Here is an 18,794-nt window from a genome sequence, read left to right as displayed (position 1 = left end):
AGGTAAACATTGTTATCAGCTGCCAAATCCAGAAAATATCAGCAGATCTCGATCAAGAGAAGGGGGTTACGGCTGCCAGACCTGAAGATACACTCCCACGATGGTCATTAGATCTGATGACAGATCTGGCCCAGATCTGTTATCAAATCTGAAAAAAAAAAATTAATCCACACCTGGTTCGAGATCATTGCAGATCACGCTCCTGATGTAGGTCACGCTCCTGGTGTAGATCACGCTCCTGAGATCGTAGGCTCTGATATCATGTTGCGGAAGAGATGAAGTGCACCGAACCCTAGGTAGAGAGAGAGAGAGAGGGAGAGAGAGAGAAAAGGAGAGAGAGAGACGAGAGAGAGAGAGAGACGGCTGCAAATAATAGAACTTGTTAACTCGTTATTAGGGCCTCTCTCTATGTTAAATAGAGAGAGGCTGAAAAGAGTAGTTACATTTAAGCCTACTATAAAATCAAAATTTCAAATAGCCTCTAATATATAAAAAAGACTTCACTTAAAACCACCTATTCTCAACAATGGGTATTTTCGTACCTTAATAGTTGTATCAGCATATACTTAATAGGAAGCCAATACCGACCCTAATTGGGTTTTCTGCAGCCACCAGTATCTCTCTCTCCTTTCTACTCCTCTTCTTGTGATTGAATGGTAGAATAACATTTTCTAACGCTAGCTTCACTGGTGTGAGCTGAATCGAATCTCCCTTCTTCACACTTCACCACAACCCCCAAACTACAACGTAATTGTTGCATAAAAACATCAAGAGTAGATACACAATATATATATCCACAAACCAGAACATTGTAAGTTCCACAAAATTAGTTTCACGAGAAAACTAATATTCAACCATTGACATGAAGTTTAGGCATGAAGCAATAGCAAACTCATACCCAAACAGCATACATCACACCCACATTACCAAATACATCATCTACAACAATATTCAAGTCAAAAAACTATGCAAAATACAAGTATCTCAAAATGCCGATAAAAGAAATAGCACAAATATGCATTACCGCCTCTAGTCTTACTCCAAAAACACCTCAAAACTCAGCCAAAATGTGAAAAATAATCACCCAAATAACACCTGACTGCTCCCTAACATAAAAACGACCAAAACTAAACACATTTGAGGCCCAAACACCCACCGATAAACTCAGGATGATTGAAAACCCCAAATCTGGATGTAAAAACCCTTAATATCTAGAAATTACAGAAAAAGTCATAGAAAGCGATGATGTCAGCAGAGCTCTAGTTCCAGCAACTGAATGAGACCTATTTCCTCTCACGAGAAGGATGATTCTCCTCTTAATCTTGCATCCATGGCTCTGATACCATGTTCAAAAAGATAGTAAAGAGAGAGGAGAAATGCAATGAAGAGAGTGTTTCATTAGCTTCAGGAATGGGAGAATACAACATATAGGGGACATCCCCTTTGGCTTACACAAGAACAAAAAAATAGTTGATTATGGCCTCTATAGCTATGTCACAAAAATACACCTCTAGAATAAACATATGTACAAGAAAGAGGGTAGCACATACATGTAATATAAGTATTACATTCCTTAACAGTAGATTCCAAAATCATTCAGAAACTGAGAGTGAATTGTGTGGAACTCATTTAACCAATTATCAAACTAATAGATTACAACAATGACTTCCTTGTATCCATATTCACTCTATGTGAAAATGATCAAAATTAATAATATTGAAAGAAAAAATTAGTAAAACACGTAGAAAAGAGGGAAAAGTAGAGCCTTAACAATCGCCCATGGTGGATGTGGTAATGCATAACTGAAAAGACATCACCCTTTTGAATCTTCAACATGGCTGTAGGTTGAAACAAAAGCAGAGCAAAGCGGGATTAGGCGAGAAACACCTTTTTAAAGAGGTAATGATCACTTTTGTAGTTCAAACAAACTCTACAAGCCTAATCGCAAAACCTAGTTTGTCATTAGATCCCTAACGACAAACTCAGTTTGTCATTGGCTTCGAACAATGAAACCAATTCGTAGTCTCACCCAGTTGAAGAATGAATAAGATGACCCTATCACCTTTTTCTCAAAATTAAGTACAATAGTGATTTAAAAAATTGTTCCAACCACGTTCACTGAGACTCTAAATAGTTTTCACACCTAGTGCTTTTTTAAAATTGGTCCACCCTTGTTCGATGATACTCTAAACAGTTTATATCTTATACTTTTAAAAACTGGCTTGACCTCATTCAATGAGATTCCAAACAGTTTTGATACCCAATGCTTTTCAAAATTGGTCTAACCTCATTCAATGAGACTCTAAGCAGACTCGACACCTAATACTTTTTAAAATTGCCATAACCCTATGTCACATGGGTGCGGGTGCGGCGCAATTTCAAAATTTTTGGACACGGGGACTTGGCTATATATATATATATATATATAACAATAATAAGTCGGCTATAGCCCATTAGGGGACACAGCTAAGATCATGTGTCTTGATGTTGATAACATTCCAAGTGAGTACCAAATATCTTGTTGTATACGTTAACAGTTGCACAAACTGTGCAATGCAGTCTGTGACTGTGCACAGTCACAGACTGTGCAATGCAGTGACTATGCAGTTGCAGTTGCACAGTCTGTGACTGTGCAACTGCATTGCACAGTCTGGTTATATGTTTTTTATATATATATATATATATATATATATATATATATATATATATATATATATATATATATATTTGTCATAAAAATGAACATTTTTGGACTCAGTCAACGTTGACTGAGTCCAAAACAAGGACGGACTCGGCCTCAACTCGTTGACCGAGTCCGACTCGACGTTGACCGAGTCCAGGCCGTGTACGAAGCCGCACCCGTGTCGGGGCATGTCGACTCGGGTGCGGCGCCTCCCTAGCCGAGTCTGTGTGACATAGCCATAACCTTGTTCTGGAAGATTCCAAATGGTCTCAACACTTAGTGGTTTTTCAAAACTAGCTTGACCTCGTTCAACGAGACTCCAAACAATCTCGACACCCAGTGCTTTCAAAAATCAATCTTGCTTTTAATGACACATCAAGCAATATCAAAACCTAGTGTCTTAAAGCTACCTCATCCTCTCCCACTAAACAAATCTTGCCTTCAAATGCAACGTGTGAGGGGGGTCTATGTCTTTCAGATAAATTGAACTACACTTGATTAATAACAAAGAGAGACATATATGGACATCAAACTTTCAATGATGCCTAGGAGCTAATGTTGAAACAAGTGTGGTTTTCAAGTTATCCAACAAAAACTTCAAACTAAGTGAAAACCTAGTATGCTATCTCACATTGATGCGGGTGCGGGTGCGACGATGCGGCACTTTAAAAAAACTTGGGTGCGGGGGTGCGGGAGGGCAAAAATATAAATATATATATATATATATATATATTAAGTTTTAACAGTTAACATGTTTTGCAAAATGGCTGCTTAAGGCAGCAAAATACTTTTTGACAGACCCTCATACGGGCCATAGCATTAGGATTCGAACTTGCAACGTCCCAACAGATATATTATGTATAATGTTTAAATGTATATTATGTATAATGTTTATATTACACAGGTTTTACATGTAAAAACTCTTAAAAGATAGATTTTTGATAAAACGAGCCAGCCAAACTGAGTTTTCCCTAAAATGGGTATAATATTTTTTTCAAAAATGAGCAACAACGGTGTTTAGCCGAGATTAAGAGAGAGAGAGAGAGGCACATAGTATGAAAAAGGAGAACATAGAGAGAGAGGTAGCCGAGAGATTGAGAGAGAGAGAGAATGCGTACCTTGGAGATGGAGAGGAGGAATCACCGGATGGTGGCAGCTCGTAGGCGACGCCGGCGTCAGGGTGTCGCAGACTCGCAGCGTCGAGAGACAGAGGAGAGGGAAAAAATGTTTTTCCCTAATCCTCAAAAGCCCATTTCATCGGGCTCTTTTTTTTTAAGTCCAAAATTTGGACATATATGACCCTGGGTGTGTTGACCGCACCGGGTGCCGCACCTGTGTCGTGTCGTGTCACGTCGACGCGGGTGCGGCACCTGGTTGGCCGAATCCCTGTGACATAGCTAGTTTGTAGTCTAGTTTTAGCAAAATCCTTAATGTTGAACCTGAAAAGTTGGTATTTTTACAAAAAATCTAAATTTAGAAAAGAAAAAAAAAAAGCCAAAAGTGTTAGTTTAACTGCAAAATAAGTTGCAATTAGATCCCATTCCCTCATTAAAAAGAGGGTTTTTGCTACGTCATTGCCGAACAACAAGTTGGGTTTGCCATTTGTTTCATAATAGCAAACCGGGTTTACAGTTAAGATCTTTGAATATAGGTATAGCCTTCTAGGCTTATTTCTATCATTATCCAAATGGCCTAGAATGTATTTGAATGCATTTCCCTCTCCTAGAATCTCTTAAAAGTCCTATCTTTATTTAATTAGTCCATTTAGCACCCATTTAGAGCAAGTCTAAGACTAAAACCTAGTGTCCAATAAACACATTTTGAAACCTATAAATAGACGATGATCCCTAAGGTTCCAAATCATCTAAAAGACTTATATCCTAAGTGTTAGCCCTAAAGAGAAGCTTAGACTTACTTTGGTGCTCTCTCACTTTGAGTTCATATCCACTATAGGGATGTCATACCTAGGGGTGGGCATAGGGCCGGGCCGGCCTGGACTGGGCCCATTTAGAGCTCGGCTCGTTGAGCTTTAAGTCCAGCCCGACCCAAAGATGGCCCGGTTCTTAACGGGCTCAGGTTTAAAGAGCAGCCCATGACCCAACCCATTGGCCCAGTGGGCCAATGTGGAGCAGGTAGGGCCAAGTCTGGCTCGGCCCAAACCCACTTGTAGGTTATTTTTTAATAAAATTAATAAATAATTAACAAGTTCCCATGTACCCAACTCATTATCTTTCTAGTTTTCATAAAATTAATGCAACTAATTAGGTAAATAATAATAATTATCAAGTTACTATGCAATTAATTATTTTTTTAATTTTTATATTATTAAAAAAATTAATAAATAGGTTAGGCCCGTCAAGCTGACCCGAACCTAGCCCACGTATATAACGGGCCAAATTTTGGCCAGGTAGCTAATGGGCCCAGGCCTAAAACCTTGACCCAAACCCGGCCCATGGCAGGCAGGGTCGGCTTGCCCCATCGGGCTGCCCGGCCCGTTGCCCACCCCTAGTTATACCCGATCAAACCTTTGATTTGTTCAACCTACGTTGAGATGTTACTGAATTCAAGAGAGATGCTCCCTTATATCACCTCCTTACACTAAGAGGAGACACTACTAGAACAAAAAGTTGAACTGTGGAGCACAAAAACAAAACAGACTTCGAATTTCGAGAAAAGTAAGATCCAGATTCATTTGTTCATTCTTGCTTCAATTTGCTTTCAATCTTGGTTTTCATCATTGTTTCTAAATTACGTACACACATTTTGTGACTTTGAGTTTACTTGCATGCAAAATCTTCTTTGAAGTTTGGAGTTTGCATATTCAGATCTCTTACATTGTGGATCTTAAACTACAAAGAACAACTTATTCTAGATTTACCTTCTCTAGAGAAAGATATCTTGAATTTGCAATGGGTGTCTCACAACTTATAAATTAATTTTATAGTGGGAGTTCACAAATCATGCTAAGCTCCACTCATCTCTGCAAAACTTTGCGTAGATTGTCCCTACAAGTGAACTCGCTCCAAGGGAGCAAGGACCAATGTCTTGATGCCCACATGGTTGTAAGAGCATGTGAATGTCTCAACCTTGAACATTGAGATCACCTTTCATATATAAAAGGCAATATAACTTCATGTTTTGACCATGTCTAGGTAACTTTGGGCATTAAGTAGATGGATTATGGCTAGGGACCTCCGTAGACACTCATAGATCTTGTTATTATCACTTCCCTGTTTTGATTGGTTTAACATAGGTGCCAGGGTGTAGATTGGGGTGTCTATAAGTGGACTCGCCTACTACCCACATATACTTTGTTTTTGAGGATGCGAGAAGCGTGCAATCACACAATGCAATGAAAGAACAAGAAAGTAATCAAGCACACAAGACACCAAATTTATGTGGTTCGACAAAATGAGAGAAATCTTTATTGAAACCGGTAAGTATGTGATGTTACAAGGCTCTCAAGAACAAGAAGAAATACACTAATATGTAACCAATAGAGATTACCTCGGCCCTACAAGTCGAAACCGAAATTTGCACCACCTTCTTTCTCCTCCCTTGCAATTTGAACAAGCGCCCCTTCACCCTTATGAACAAGAACCCTCAAAAAACCTCTCTTGAAATTCACACCTTGAAACCACTCTCTATGCCTCTTTAAATAGAGGTCTCACACTAAGTTTCCAAAACAAAGAGGGAAACCCTCAGTGAGGTTATCTTGGAAACATAGGACTTTATTTGGGGTTTCTTTAGTAATGTAAGAGAGGCCCTCTAAGTGATCCCATGTCCTATGTGGCAAGACAAAGCCACGTAATCCCAATAATTTCCACCTTAGGTTTGGCTTGCATTCACCCATGCCAAAAATAAATTTTCTCACCTTCAATGCCCCCTCTCCCTAAGGCCCATGCTTCTAACCTGAAACATTAACCAAGTTCAGGCAATGCCTGAACTTATCACCATCTTTTTCTGAGGCATCATCTTTCTTCTTGAATACCCACTTGCACCCTATAGCTTTCTTGCTCAAGTTTTATTATTATAGAGTGACTTTATCTCTTCTATTATAGCCAACATCTACTTATTGTTATCATTTAAGTTGATAGCATCTTTATAGCATGATGGATCACCTACACTTTGTGGGTCATTTCTCTATTCATTGCCAAGTTGTAGGGTTGTTCTTTCTCTTGAACCATGCTAGGAGCTTCTTGAGAAGAAATCACATCTTTCCTTTTTGGTGGATCAATCTCATCAACCTCCACCTCAAGTGCCAGTTTCTTTTCACCATCTTTTTGTTGCATGTAATCCTTCTTAATTGCTTTCACCATATGCTCCTCATCAAACACAACATCCCTACTTATGATAACCTTATGGGAATTAGGATCCCATAACTTGCACCCCTTCACCCCATTCTCATATCAGACTTTCAAAATAGAATAATAAATTGGCTTACTAGTCTACATCTCCGGTGGAGTCTTGCCCAGAGTTACCGGAAACGCCTATAGAATAGGGGAAGCGCGCTTCCCCGGGACGCGTTTCGGAAGCGCGAAACGCAGCGCTTCCGAAACGCGAGGGGAAGCGCAGGTTCAATTGAGGAAGCGCGTCCCCCTTTAAAGGGGTACGCGTACCTCTTTAAAGGGGTACGCGTACCTCTTTAAAGGGGTACGCGTACCCTTTTAAAGGGGGACGCGTACCCTTTTAAAGGGGTACGCGTCCCCCTTTAAAGGGGTACGCGTACCCCTTTAAAGAGGTACGCGTACCCCTTTAAAGGGGGACGCTATTATGGAAAGGTCGAGTTTGCCCTTAATTTTTTTTTTTACACATGAATTTATATTTTTTACCGAGGTTAAAATGGGTATTTTATAAAACCCGTGAAAAAATAAAATCAAAAGGGGCTTAGGGTTTTGTTTTTTCACGCGTTTCGACTCTCTCTCTCTCTCTCTCTCTCTCTCTCTCTCTCTCTCTCTCTCTCTCTCGAGTTTTCGGCGAGCTCCGAGTTCCGGCGACCTCAAAAAATTCCGGTGGCCTCCACCGACTTCCGAAGATGAAGATGTTCACCTTCAGGTACGCTATCCCCCTCTCTCACGCTCTGTCACTCTCTCTATCTCTCCGTGACTCTCTCATGGCTGCTGGTGGCTGAGGCAAGGGCACCCCCCATGTCTCGCACTTCTTCTTCATGGTGCTGGTGCTGGTGTTGGTGCCGGGTGGAGACAGAGGAACACCCTCTATCTTCCGCCCCCTCTTTTCCTCACAGTGGGCGATAGGGACAGAGGGTGGCCCTATGTCCTCCCCCCTTTCTCCCTTTTTTCAGACGATGTTGACAACCACTGTGGTTTTTGACTCGTCTATTTCTCATAACTATCAAGGGTTTTTTTTACTGTAGATCAAGGGTTTGTTTGTAGTTTTTTTAGTTTCTGATTCATTATCGCAGCCGTTTTTTTTATTCATTCTGCATGAAGCAGTGGGTTGTTTTTTATTGTCTCCATGATACTAGTCTATTGATAGCGTAAGCAATGTAATATTAACTTCTTATCTAAACAGATGGTATGCATTCGTCACAAAACTTTTCTGATATAGCTGGATTGTTAATTTGCATTGGCCATTATGTGCTGTAGCTTCTTATTTAACTCTTCAGTTGTTTATGATATGATGGTGATAATGTATGTGGAAGTTCATTTTATACTTCATCAGTTGGCAAAGAAAATCAGTGCACCGGATGGGGTGGAAGTATCATTAGAGATAACATGATATTGTTGATGGTTTTAATGATCTTAACTATTCTACACTGATGAATAATTTTTTTACTAATTGGTGTATAACGGGTATAATATGCAATATTATTGTTTTATTGGAGAGCATTTGAGTGTGCTGTTCCCACATTTTAAAAGCTATTTCTTCAGTCCGATGTACAGTGAGAGGCTGAGAGCTGCTGGAGGATGTGAGCTGGTGCCTGGTACAAATAGTAAATGAACATTATCATGAAGAAGATAACTGTAATGATTTAGAACCTCAGTTCTAAGTCTATTGTCTCAGAGATCAATGTTTGCCAAGGCTGGTAGCACTTTAATGTTCTCCATTTGTGCAAAATTAAGTTGATGGGTACTTGGAGAATTTCCCAATGAGTCGGGTATTGAACTTTAGTGGAGTCCTGAAAGAAAACTGGATTTATATGTTCTTGATCTGATTTAGCAGTTCAATCAAACTATTCTCGCTCTCTATATTCTCAGTTATTTATGTTGCTTGTTTCTTATTAGAACTTGAAGTGCCTGTTTGAGTATTTAGTTCAGTGATAGTCAGATTGTACGTAATTTCCCCCCCTTTTTTAGCTTAGTCTTTTGTTTACATCCCCATGCTTTGTGTTCTTCACTCTCCATTATTTACTGTTAATAATAGCTTTTTTTAAGTGTTTTAGGTTGATTCTGATACTTTTATGATGCAGATATATTTGCATGTTCTTTGCTTCATTAATGACCATCTCAAGCTATGATCACGATAATTCTGATGACGATGACGATTCTTTGTACAATTTGGAGCATGAATCATCTAGTGGTGTTGGGAAGGGCAAGAAGAGGTCTTCTGCTTGTCCATATCAGTTTGAGGACCGAAACGAAAATTGTTTTGATGAGGAAGATGAAGAAGAATATGACTTGGATGACTACTATTCTGAAGATGACCAAGATGATGAACCACCTAGCATGCATAAAACAACAGTGTTATGGCGCCATGTATTGAAACAAAAGAAGAGTGGGCAAGGAAAGCAAGGTGGAACCCAAGTTTTTATGTGCAGGCACTGCAAAAATATTTATCATGGGTCATATACTCGAGTTTTTGCACATCTCATGGGATCTCCAAAGGGACAAAGTGTTGGGATTGCCTTTTGCCCTGAAGTTGCAAAAAATGCAGAATTGGCAAAAAAAATTAAGAGGCAAGTTCGTCGAGTGGAGGTTTCATCAAGTGCATTTGAGTTGAGGAGATCAAGAATTGATACTCCAAAGAAGCCTATTAGTATTACTACATCATCTAGTGGAAGCCGAAAAACAGTTGATATTCGTGATACCTTTAAAAAGGTAGAAAGAGATGATGTAGATCACAAAATTATCAGATTTTTGTGTGCAAATGGCATACCTTTCAATGTGCTTCGATCACCATATTGGGAAGAGATGATATCTGCAGTTAGTAAAGTGCCCGGATATAAACCCCCATCATATGAAAAAGCGCGAACAACGTTGCTTGACAGTGAGAAAGAGTGTGTTCACAGGGAGTTAAATGAATTTCGAGAAAAGTTTGAGGAGTTTGGAGTTTCCATTGTCTCAGACGGTTGGACAAATATCAAGAACAAACACTTGATAAATATACTTGCCTCAAACTGTTTTGGCTCGATGTTCTTATATGCAAGCGATTTTTCTAATGTGCAACAGTCAGCTGCAAACATTGCCGAGTTTTTGAAAACGGGATTTAAACTTGTGGGGCCTTCTAATGTAGTGCAAGTGATTACAGACAATGCAGCAAATTGCAAGTTAGCAGGTGAAGAATTAAAACAAACGTACAAGTATATTTTTTGGTCACCTTGTGTTGTGCACACACTTAATTTGATCTTCAAGGATTTGGCACATGAGTTTCATTGGTTGGGAGAAACATATTTGCAGAGTAAAGAAATTGTGAAGTATATCACAAATCATTCAAAAGCACTAGCAATCTTTAGAAGCAATGAAAAATTAGAATTAATAAAGATTGCAAAAACAAGGTTTGCTTCACATTATACTACTTTGAAACGCTTGCTTGATGTGAGGGAGAGCTTAAGGCTCACAGTAATTTCAGATAGATGGAGTGATTGGAAGCAATCATGCACGGATGAAATTATGAAAAAAAGGGCTGTTACAACAGAAACAACTGTTCTTGATGAAGAATTTTGGGATTCTGTACGTTTAGCATTATTGATTACAAAACCCATCTATAAGATGATTAAATTTTGTGATCAGGAAGGCCCTATAATTGGTGAAGTGTATGAAGGCATGGACAACATGTTGGGGGAAATCAAAGACAATCTAAAAGGACAACCAGATTTATATGAAAAGATTCATAAGATTGTCTCAAATAGATGGGACAGAATGAATGTGCCTCTCCATAGTCTAGCCCACATGCTTACTCCAAAATATTACGAGTCGGAGTATCTCAAAATCCCAGCAGCAGGAGGGGTCAAACGAGTTTCTCCTGGTAAAAAATTAATTCTATCTATTTAATAAAGTTTAAAGTTAAATGATTTAATTATTTTATTATTTCATTTGCATTTCTCTTGTTATAGTTACTAAACATTTTTTTTTGCAGAAAAGGATAATGATATCTTAGACGGTGCAATGCTTGCGCTTGAAGTCATATCTTCTGGAAATGAAGAGTTATCTACACTTTATAGGTCACAACTTGTGGCTTTTGCATCAAGAAGTGGAAGATTTAGCCGAAATGCAGCACGAATAGATGCACTGAATCCTACAATGTCAGTGCTTAATTGGTGGCGTTTTTATGGTGGTGATACACCGGAGTTGAGAGCATTAGCCATTAAGGTTTTATCTCAACCTATTAGCACATCTTCTGCAGAAAGAGTGTGGAGCACCTATAGTTACATTCACAATGTTAAAAGAAATAGGCTCAATGAAGATCGTGCTGATACCTTAGTGTATATTCATTCCAATCTTCGCTTGATTGACAGGTATAATTAAACTGTGTTGTACTTTTGTTTTGGTATTTTTTTTCTATTTTTTTATCATTGATTGTTTATTAACATTCATATTTTATATTCTTGTTATAAAAGGTGCAACAATCGCTATAAAGAAGGGCCTAGTCGAAAATGGGATATCAATCCAGAACTTCCTATTGTAGAAGAAAATACGTTGAGATTAGAGGATATGCGATGGAGAGATTTGGATGATAGTGCACAACAATCAAGCACTATTTCCAAATCCAAACATAAAGATGCACAACCAAGAGCTCCATTACCTCCAATAATTATACGTACAAATGAAGTTCAAGAGGATACAAATCAATCCATCAGAGCTAGTAGAACTGCAGATATACAAGAGCGACCATCAGTTCCTCATGGTCGGATTGATCGTTTCTTTAGCCGGAGACCTAGGCAAGGTATGTTGATATTGTGTTTTTTATATTTTAAATTATGGTTTTTGAACATTTTAACTTTTTAACGTATTCATTATAGGAAATGAAGGAAGGAGCAGAAGACATGGTCGTGGAGGACAAGATGCACGTGATGATGCAGAAAGTTCGCGATCTATTGCTGACTTGAAGGGGAAGAGAAAGATGACAGATTAATGAAGTCTTGAATTATTATTTTTTTTTTATGATGTAGTTGGAGTTGTCCAACTTAAAAACTTTTATGTTACTTTTTTGTCATGGTCTTATAATATTTTTTTGGTATACTTTTATTTTGAATCTTGCATGATGAAGTGAAGTAGTGGATTATGTTAATTTTAAGGTTAGACTTAGAGTTTAGAACATTGTAGCTTATAATTTACAATTTAGAAATTTATAGCTTCTTAGGTCGCTTCCGGTTCGCTTCCTATGTCGCTTCCGGTTCGCTTCCTATGTCGCTTCCGAGACGCTTCCTATGTCGCTTCCGAGACGCTTCCCGATTCGCTCCTAAGTGGTCCCCCGCTTCCCGCTTCCTAAATTTTTGAAAGTGCCTCGCTTCCCGCTTCCGCTTCCCGTATCGCTTCCCGCTCCCGCTTCCTCGACTGGCAACTCTGGTCTTGCCATCAATTCCTTTATTTGGTGACCTATTGATAATAAATCAAGTCATGTTAATCGCCTTTGCCCAGAAGCTTTTCTCCAATCCTGCATTCAATCTCATACTGCAAGCTATGTCACAGGGATTCGGCTAGCACGGTGCCGCACCCGCATCGACGCGACTCGACGCAGGTGCGGGTACGGTCAACCCGATCCTGGGTGCGTCGACCGCACCCAGGGTCATTTCGGTCCATTTTTTGGATTTTTTTTTTAAATTGCCCTATGAAATGGGCTGCGTAATTTAAAAAAAAAAATCTGCTGACAGCTGCTTGTTGTTGCTGCTCTTGTTTTATAAAGGGGCACTTGTGTCCACAACATCTGACAAGCTTTGTTGGCATCCCATGCTATTCCTGCCTCCAAACAATTAATTCGCAGCGTTGGAAAACATACTGATAACTTGGAAATGATGATCCATCTTCCTCAAAAATTAAAACCAAAATTCAAGAGCCTTTTAAAGTGTTTGTCCTTCAACCATCCAGATCCTTTTTAGTCAAGGTTTTTCTCTCTCCATAATAAATGATAATGGTGGCGGTAGCCTTGGTGGCTATTAGTATTTACTTTTCTCCTGACGAGATGGGTGCTCTAGCCATAGCCTTGTGTAGACTTCTTTTTTCCACATGTCAAATCCAATAAATTTCTTTTAGTTGTCATCTGTGTGCAACTGTATATAAAATGAAATTTGAAGAACCCTAGGCAGTGGCGTGGCAGTGGAGTTGTGGGCCTCGTGAAGACTCTCTCTCCAACAAACCACATCAAACCTTTCGCTTATATTTTTTTTCGTGAAGACCAGGGAGTTTCAGGCATGATTGAATCACGACAGTCAGCAGAACGCAGCAGGCTGGGTCGATCAGATTGCCAATCCTTTCGGTTCATCAATTTTGTCCCGTTGCGCCAAAGTACACAACAAGAAGGACGTGGTTAACAAGTCTTCAAACAAACACACCAACAAAAAAAAACTGGACCCCCGACCCGTGACGGAGGAACCCCCGACCCCCTTATATATATACATTTTTGCCCCTGCCGCACCCCCGCACCCGGGTTTTTCGGAAGTGCTGAATCCCCCGCACCCGCACCCATGTGACATAGACTACAAGCCATTTCCATAAGAGTCATGTTCATCCTTTATGTCAAACCATTACGTTGAGGTGTCTCTGGTGTAGTAAAGTGACGAGTGATTCTTTCGTTTCTACATAACTTCATAAACTCATTAGACTTATACTCTCCTTCATTATCTGACCTCAAGTACTTTATCATTTTTCTTGTCTGTGTCTCTAACTCTGCCTTCAATTGCTTGAACTTCAATAATGACTTAGCTTTATTTTTCATGAAGTAGACCCAAATTTTCCTTGAGTAATCATCTACAAAGGTAATAAAATATGCAGCCCCACCATTAGATTTAATCGGTGCAAGGCTCCATACATCTATATCCACACGGCTAGTATGTTTTGCAGTTTTGAAAGTCACCCTTTCCCAATACACAATATTTGCATAAATCTAGTTTGCATGACTTAATACCATTCAACAAATTTCCTTTACGAAGTTCCATCATACCTCTTTCACTCATATGCCCTAGCCGCATATGTCAAAAAGTGGTTTGATCTGCATTGGCCTCTTCATTGATGGTCACAGTTGCTCCACCTGAAATTGTGTTACCTATCAACCTGTATAAGTTCCTTGTCAATTGCCCTTTCATGATTATCAAAGCTCCTTTAGTTACCTTAAGAATGTCATCTATTGTTGCAAAGTTGCAACCACTTACATTTAAAGTACCCAAAGAGATTAAACTTTTCTTAAGTTCAGGCACATATCTCACATCAATCAAAGTTCTTATCACCCCATCAAACATCTTGAATTTTATTGTTCTTATTCATGTGATCTTACAAACAATATCATTACCCATAAGAATATAACCATCATCGTAATCTTGATAGGTATCGAACCAATCTCTATATGAGCACATATGGTATGAGCATCCAGAATCCAAAATCCAATGATATGAGAATTGATTAATACCTGCAGAAATTAAAAGAAGATTTGCACCATCACCTTCATTTATGTCAGTTGCCACACTTGCCTGTTCTAAGCTCTTGCCTTTTTTCTCTTTATTCTCGATATCCTCTTTATGCTTCCTACAGTGCCTCTTCAAGTGTCCCTCTTTCTTGCGGTAATATCAAGTAAGATTGTTTTTTCCTCTCAACTTTGACCAGTTTTTATTTCCAGGACCATGTGACTTTGATCTACTTTTTTCTTAACCCAAATCACTTCTTGTCAAAAGCCCTTCTCCTTAAGGTCGGTTGGTGCTGGGATTTTTCCTTATCTCATTCAATAAAAAAAACTGCAGTAACCTCATCCAACTCAAGAGTCTCCTTCTTGAATAAGAGAGTGATTACCAGGTGATCATAGGATAGAGGGAGAGACCAAAAGTAACAAAGCTCGATCTACTTCTTCAATCTTTACTTCAAGTGTAAGACCCACAATTTTTCAGTAAAAATTCTGAATAAAACTAAGAAATATTTTATATAAAATTATCATATTGACCCGAAATGCGAAATGAGCAAATTTCATCGAGCCAATTATACTTAGGGTGTATATATCCCAAAGGATATATGCTCAAACAGTCAAGGAGTCATAACTCTCTCAGACAAAATTAGGAGATTTCGCAGAGCCAATCAGCTTCGTCTTGTCGAGACGAAGAAAATGGTGTACTCATATTTTTTCGAAAAAATATCGGCGAAACCCCGAAAATACGCGAGCCCCACAAAAAACATATGGTGGACCTCACGAAAATATCTTGTAGGCCCCACATTAATATCTCATGGAAATATCAAGTGGGACCCATAGGGACATGGATGTTATTTAGTTATTTTGCCCTTAAGTTTGGATCTTGGATCAGGTGGACTAGTTGAATCGGATCCAGACCACATGTGGATCCAAGATCCACAACATTTTCTATAAATAAGAGGAGACCCCTCTTAGAAAATCATCCCCCCCTCACCCTTTACATTTTCTCTCTCTAGCCTCTTTCCTCTCTCTTGGTTCTAGCCTAAACCAAGCCCACTTGCAGTAAGCTTGAACCAACCTAGCCTAGGCTGAGCTCAGTTGGGTCAAATCAATTTGACCTACAAGGTTAGCCTTTCTCTCTTTTTCTTTATTTTGGTCTTAGCCTAAGTCAAACTCACTTGACCTAGACTGAGTCCACTTGAGGTGAGCTTAGACCCACCTGACCTAGACCGAACCTAGTTGGGACAAAACCCCTTAGCCCTAACTGCTTGACCTACTCTACCATTTCCTTGACTAGGTCCAACCAATCTGACCTAGCCTAGCCCACTTGAGGTAGGTTCGAACCCAATTGACCCTAAACTAGGTCCAATCCGATTTTGGTACAAACCTCGTCGTTTCGCCGCACCGTCGAATTCTGCAAGAGACACTCTTGGTTGTGACCATACCGGACGTAAAGGACATGTCGACCATGACCCAGGAGTGTCTCAAACGTCGCGTTGAGCCACCGTCGCCAATTCTTGGTAGGTTTGCACGTTGATCTCTCTCTTTCAAGTTATTTGGTGAAATAACTGTCGTGTACGGTGGGATTTTCCTTCTCGTATACCTTTCTAAAATAATATATAGTCTTAGTCATTGGTTCACGCCCTCTAGGACACCGCAAGCTTGCTTCGGTGTCTACACATGTAGCCTTGCAACTATCGCTCAATATTTATGGTGAACTAAGTGTCATAGAGTCTTAGTCCTTGGATTATGCCCTCTATGACATCGCAAGCTTGCTTCGGTGTCCACGCACTTATCTTTGCGACTAATTCGCTATTTACTATATATATACGTAAAACTATAGATATACTTTGCTTACACATTGTATCTTGTCGTCGCGTTGTATGGTGCCAAGACTCCTACTTTCCGCAATATATATGTACATTGCTTATACATTTCGTCTTGTCATCGGGCGGAACAGTGCCAAGGCTCCTGCTTTCCGCAATATATATGTATTTTGCTTATGCATTTTGTCTTGCCGCCACGTCGAACGGTGTCATGGCTCCTGCTTTCCGCAATTTACTTAGCCCAATGTGTGGTTTCACCCACCGGGCCTTGCTTACGCTTTTTACATTGTCATCGCGTTGTTATGTGCATAGGCTCCCATTTTTACTAAATATAGTTGCGCTATAATAAGTGTATAAATGGTGACTGCCCCTTATCGCCAAAGTGATTCCAAATGCCCTCTCTCATTCAAAGATGTTGTTTGGCGAAGAAACTCCTATTGGAAAGGTTTTGCAATTTACACAAAACCGCTTTTACGTAAACATCTAAGTCAACATCGTATGACCTAAGTAAGGCCTGAGTTTCCAATAAACCATGGAAGATGCAAAGTACATGCAACGGTGTGCATCTATCTCAGAACGAACCTAGCCTTCTTCTGTCAAACAAAGGAGGTGCTGCCAAAATTTCTGACAAAATGCTCACCGAACTTAAAAGAGTGTAGCGCTTTCTGCATCAAACAGATGAGGTGCTACCAAAATTTCTGACAAGATGTCCACCGAGCTTAACAGAGTGTAGCGCTTTCTCCGTCAAACAGAGGAGGTGTTACCAAAATTTCTGACAAGATACCCTCCATAGCAAAAAGGAATGTCGCGCTTTCTCCATCAAACAGAGAAAGTGCTGCCAAAATTTCTGGCAAATTAACTACCTGAGCTAGTATGAATGGCACGATGATGCCCCCGTTGTCGAAACTCTACCTAGATGGCTTGTTCCACTTTCGCCTTCAAGGGCACCATACTCGTAAAGGTCGATGCGACTGAGTAGCTGTTGCGCCTTGTTAGGCCAGTGTTCGATGCGGCTGCATACATCGAGCAGTCTATCCAAAGTGATCATTGTCTATGCATGACCATGTAAAACATTGTACTACAACAACACTTGTAAGGGTCATTGTGTCAGAGTTGGTTGCCCACCTGCAAGGGGTGAAGCGCTCGTGAAGGCCGTAGATGCCAAGAGCAAAGTCCTGCATGCATATGAATAAAACATAACAATAGTCCCCGGCCACACGAGAACCGGCCCGTGCTTCGAAAAACTTAGTGACGTTTGAGGTACATATTCCCTTGGTGCATAATGCACTGGATTGCCTTGTTAAATAATGTAACATAATTTAATATGTAATCTCATAGTTTTAGTTTACTTTTAAGTTTAGTTAGAATTAGGTTAGTTTATTTAACTAGGTTAGGTTTCTTTTTCTTTTTTTAGTTTACTTTTGGACTTATTTGGCTTTATGCTTTTTTGACCAAAGTCAAAAGCATAAAGTAGAGAGAGTTGTTGGACTCCCAACAGCTCTATTTAGATCCGTTGGGAGCCCAACACTCCCTCAATCCTTCTCTCCCTTGTATTATAAATATGGGGTGTTACCCCCTTTAACTTACACTTTTGTAAAGCCCCCTTTTGGGACCCAAGATATTGAAGTTGATATTTTTTTATGTTTGTGCATTTGTATTCGTGCCTTTGTGCACTTGTGAGAGTTCTCCTTTTATGCCTTTGTGCACACTTTGTGTTTCTAGTATTGTGTTTATACACAAAATCTCTTTTTATAGAGATTTTCACATGGTACCAAAGCAAGGTTGCTTGGGAAGGAAAATCTTGTAATTCTTCACAATATCAAGTGCCTCAAAAAGCGTGCCTTCAATTTTTTCAAGATTGGCGTGAAGACTTCTCTTTATCAAATATTTTAGAAGATTACTACAACAAGAGTTAAAATCTCTTTGTGGTACGTATTTTTCTCATTCATCTTATCTCTCTAATAGGTGAAAAAGACTCTCATTTCTCTCTTGCCTTTAAGCTCAATGGTTCCAATTATCATGTATGGGCCGGAAATATGGAAGCTCATGTTAAAGGAAATGGGCTTTGAGGACATGTTCAAGGTTCCATAATGGAACCCAAACCAAAAATTACGATGGTTGAAAGAGGAGAAATCAAAATTCTTGAAGGAGAAGAAAGATAAAAGGCTCTTGAAGAATATTCAAAGAAACATGAGGAATGCGAAATGAAAAACTTCAAGATCATATCTTGGATCTTCTCATCCGTTGAAACCAAGATCAATGCCAACATCATCAATTTTTTTTAAAAATGAGAAGTATGCCTTTTGAACAAAGATCTATGTTTACCACAAAACCTTTTGAAATTGTTCATTCGGATGTTTGAGGACCGGCACCCGTCATATCCAAGGGAGGCTTTGCCTATTATGTGATTTTTGTGGATGATTTTTCTCGATATTGTTGGATATATTTCCTTAAACATAAGCATGAAGTGTTTTCATGTTTTAAATCATATCATATGA

General features: G+C 39.4%; 2 protein-coding genes across 3 annotated transcripts in view; one reads left to right on the top strand and one right to left on the bottom strand.

Moving 5' to 3' along the window:
- LOC149830037 (putative phospholipase A2 homolog 1) overlaps window positions 1-18,794 on the bottom strand; it is a 78,120-nt gene that overhangs the window by 41,665 nt on the left and 17,661 nt on the right. The gene's annotated exons all lie outside the window — the stretch shown is intronic.
- Window positions 8,988-11,388, top strand: LOC149830038 (uncharacterized). Its single transcript, XM_090016181.1, has 2 exons — window positions 8,988-10,888; window positions 11,000-11,388. Exons 1-2 carry the CDS (start codon window positions 9,124-9,126, stop codon window positions 11,386-11,388), a joined length of 2,154 nt encoding a protein of 717 aa, XP_089872307.1. The 5' UTR covers window positions 8,988-9,123.

Source organism: Nuphar pumila, chromosome 8, assembly GCF_984573655.1.
Source record: "Nuphar pumila chromosome 8, dmNupPumi1.hap1.1, whole genome shotgun sequence".
Lineage (NCBI taxonomy): Eukaryota > Viridiplantae > Streptophyta > Magnoliopsida > Nymphaeales > Nymphaeaceae > Nuphar > Nuphar pumila.
This window is presented reverse-complemented; position numbering and strand designations above follow the sequence as displayed.

Coding starts and splice junctions, on each gene's coding strand:
- LOC149830038 (XM_090016181.1), top strand. CDS start 9,124: ATGTTCTTTGCTTCATTAATGACCATCTCAAGCTATGATCACGATAAT. Junction 10,889..10,999: donor GGTCAAACGAGTTTCTCCTG/GTAAAAAATTAA, acceptor TTTTTTTTGCAG/AAAAGGATAATGATATCTTA.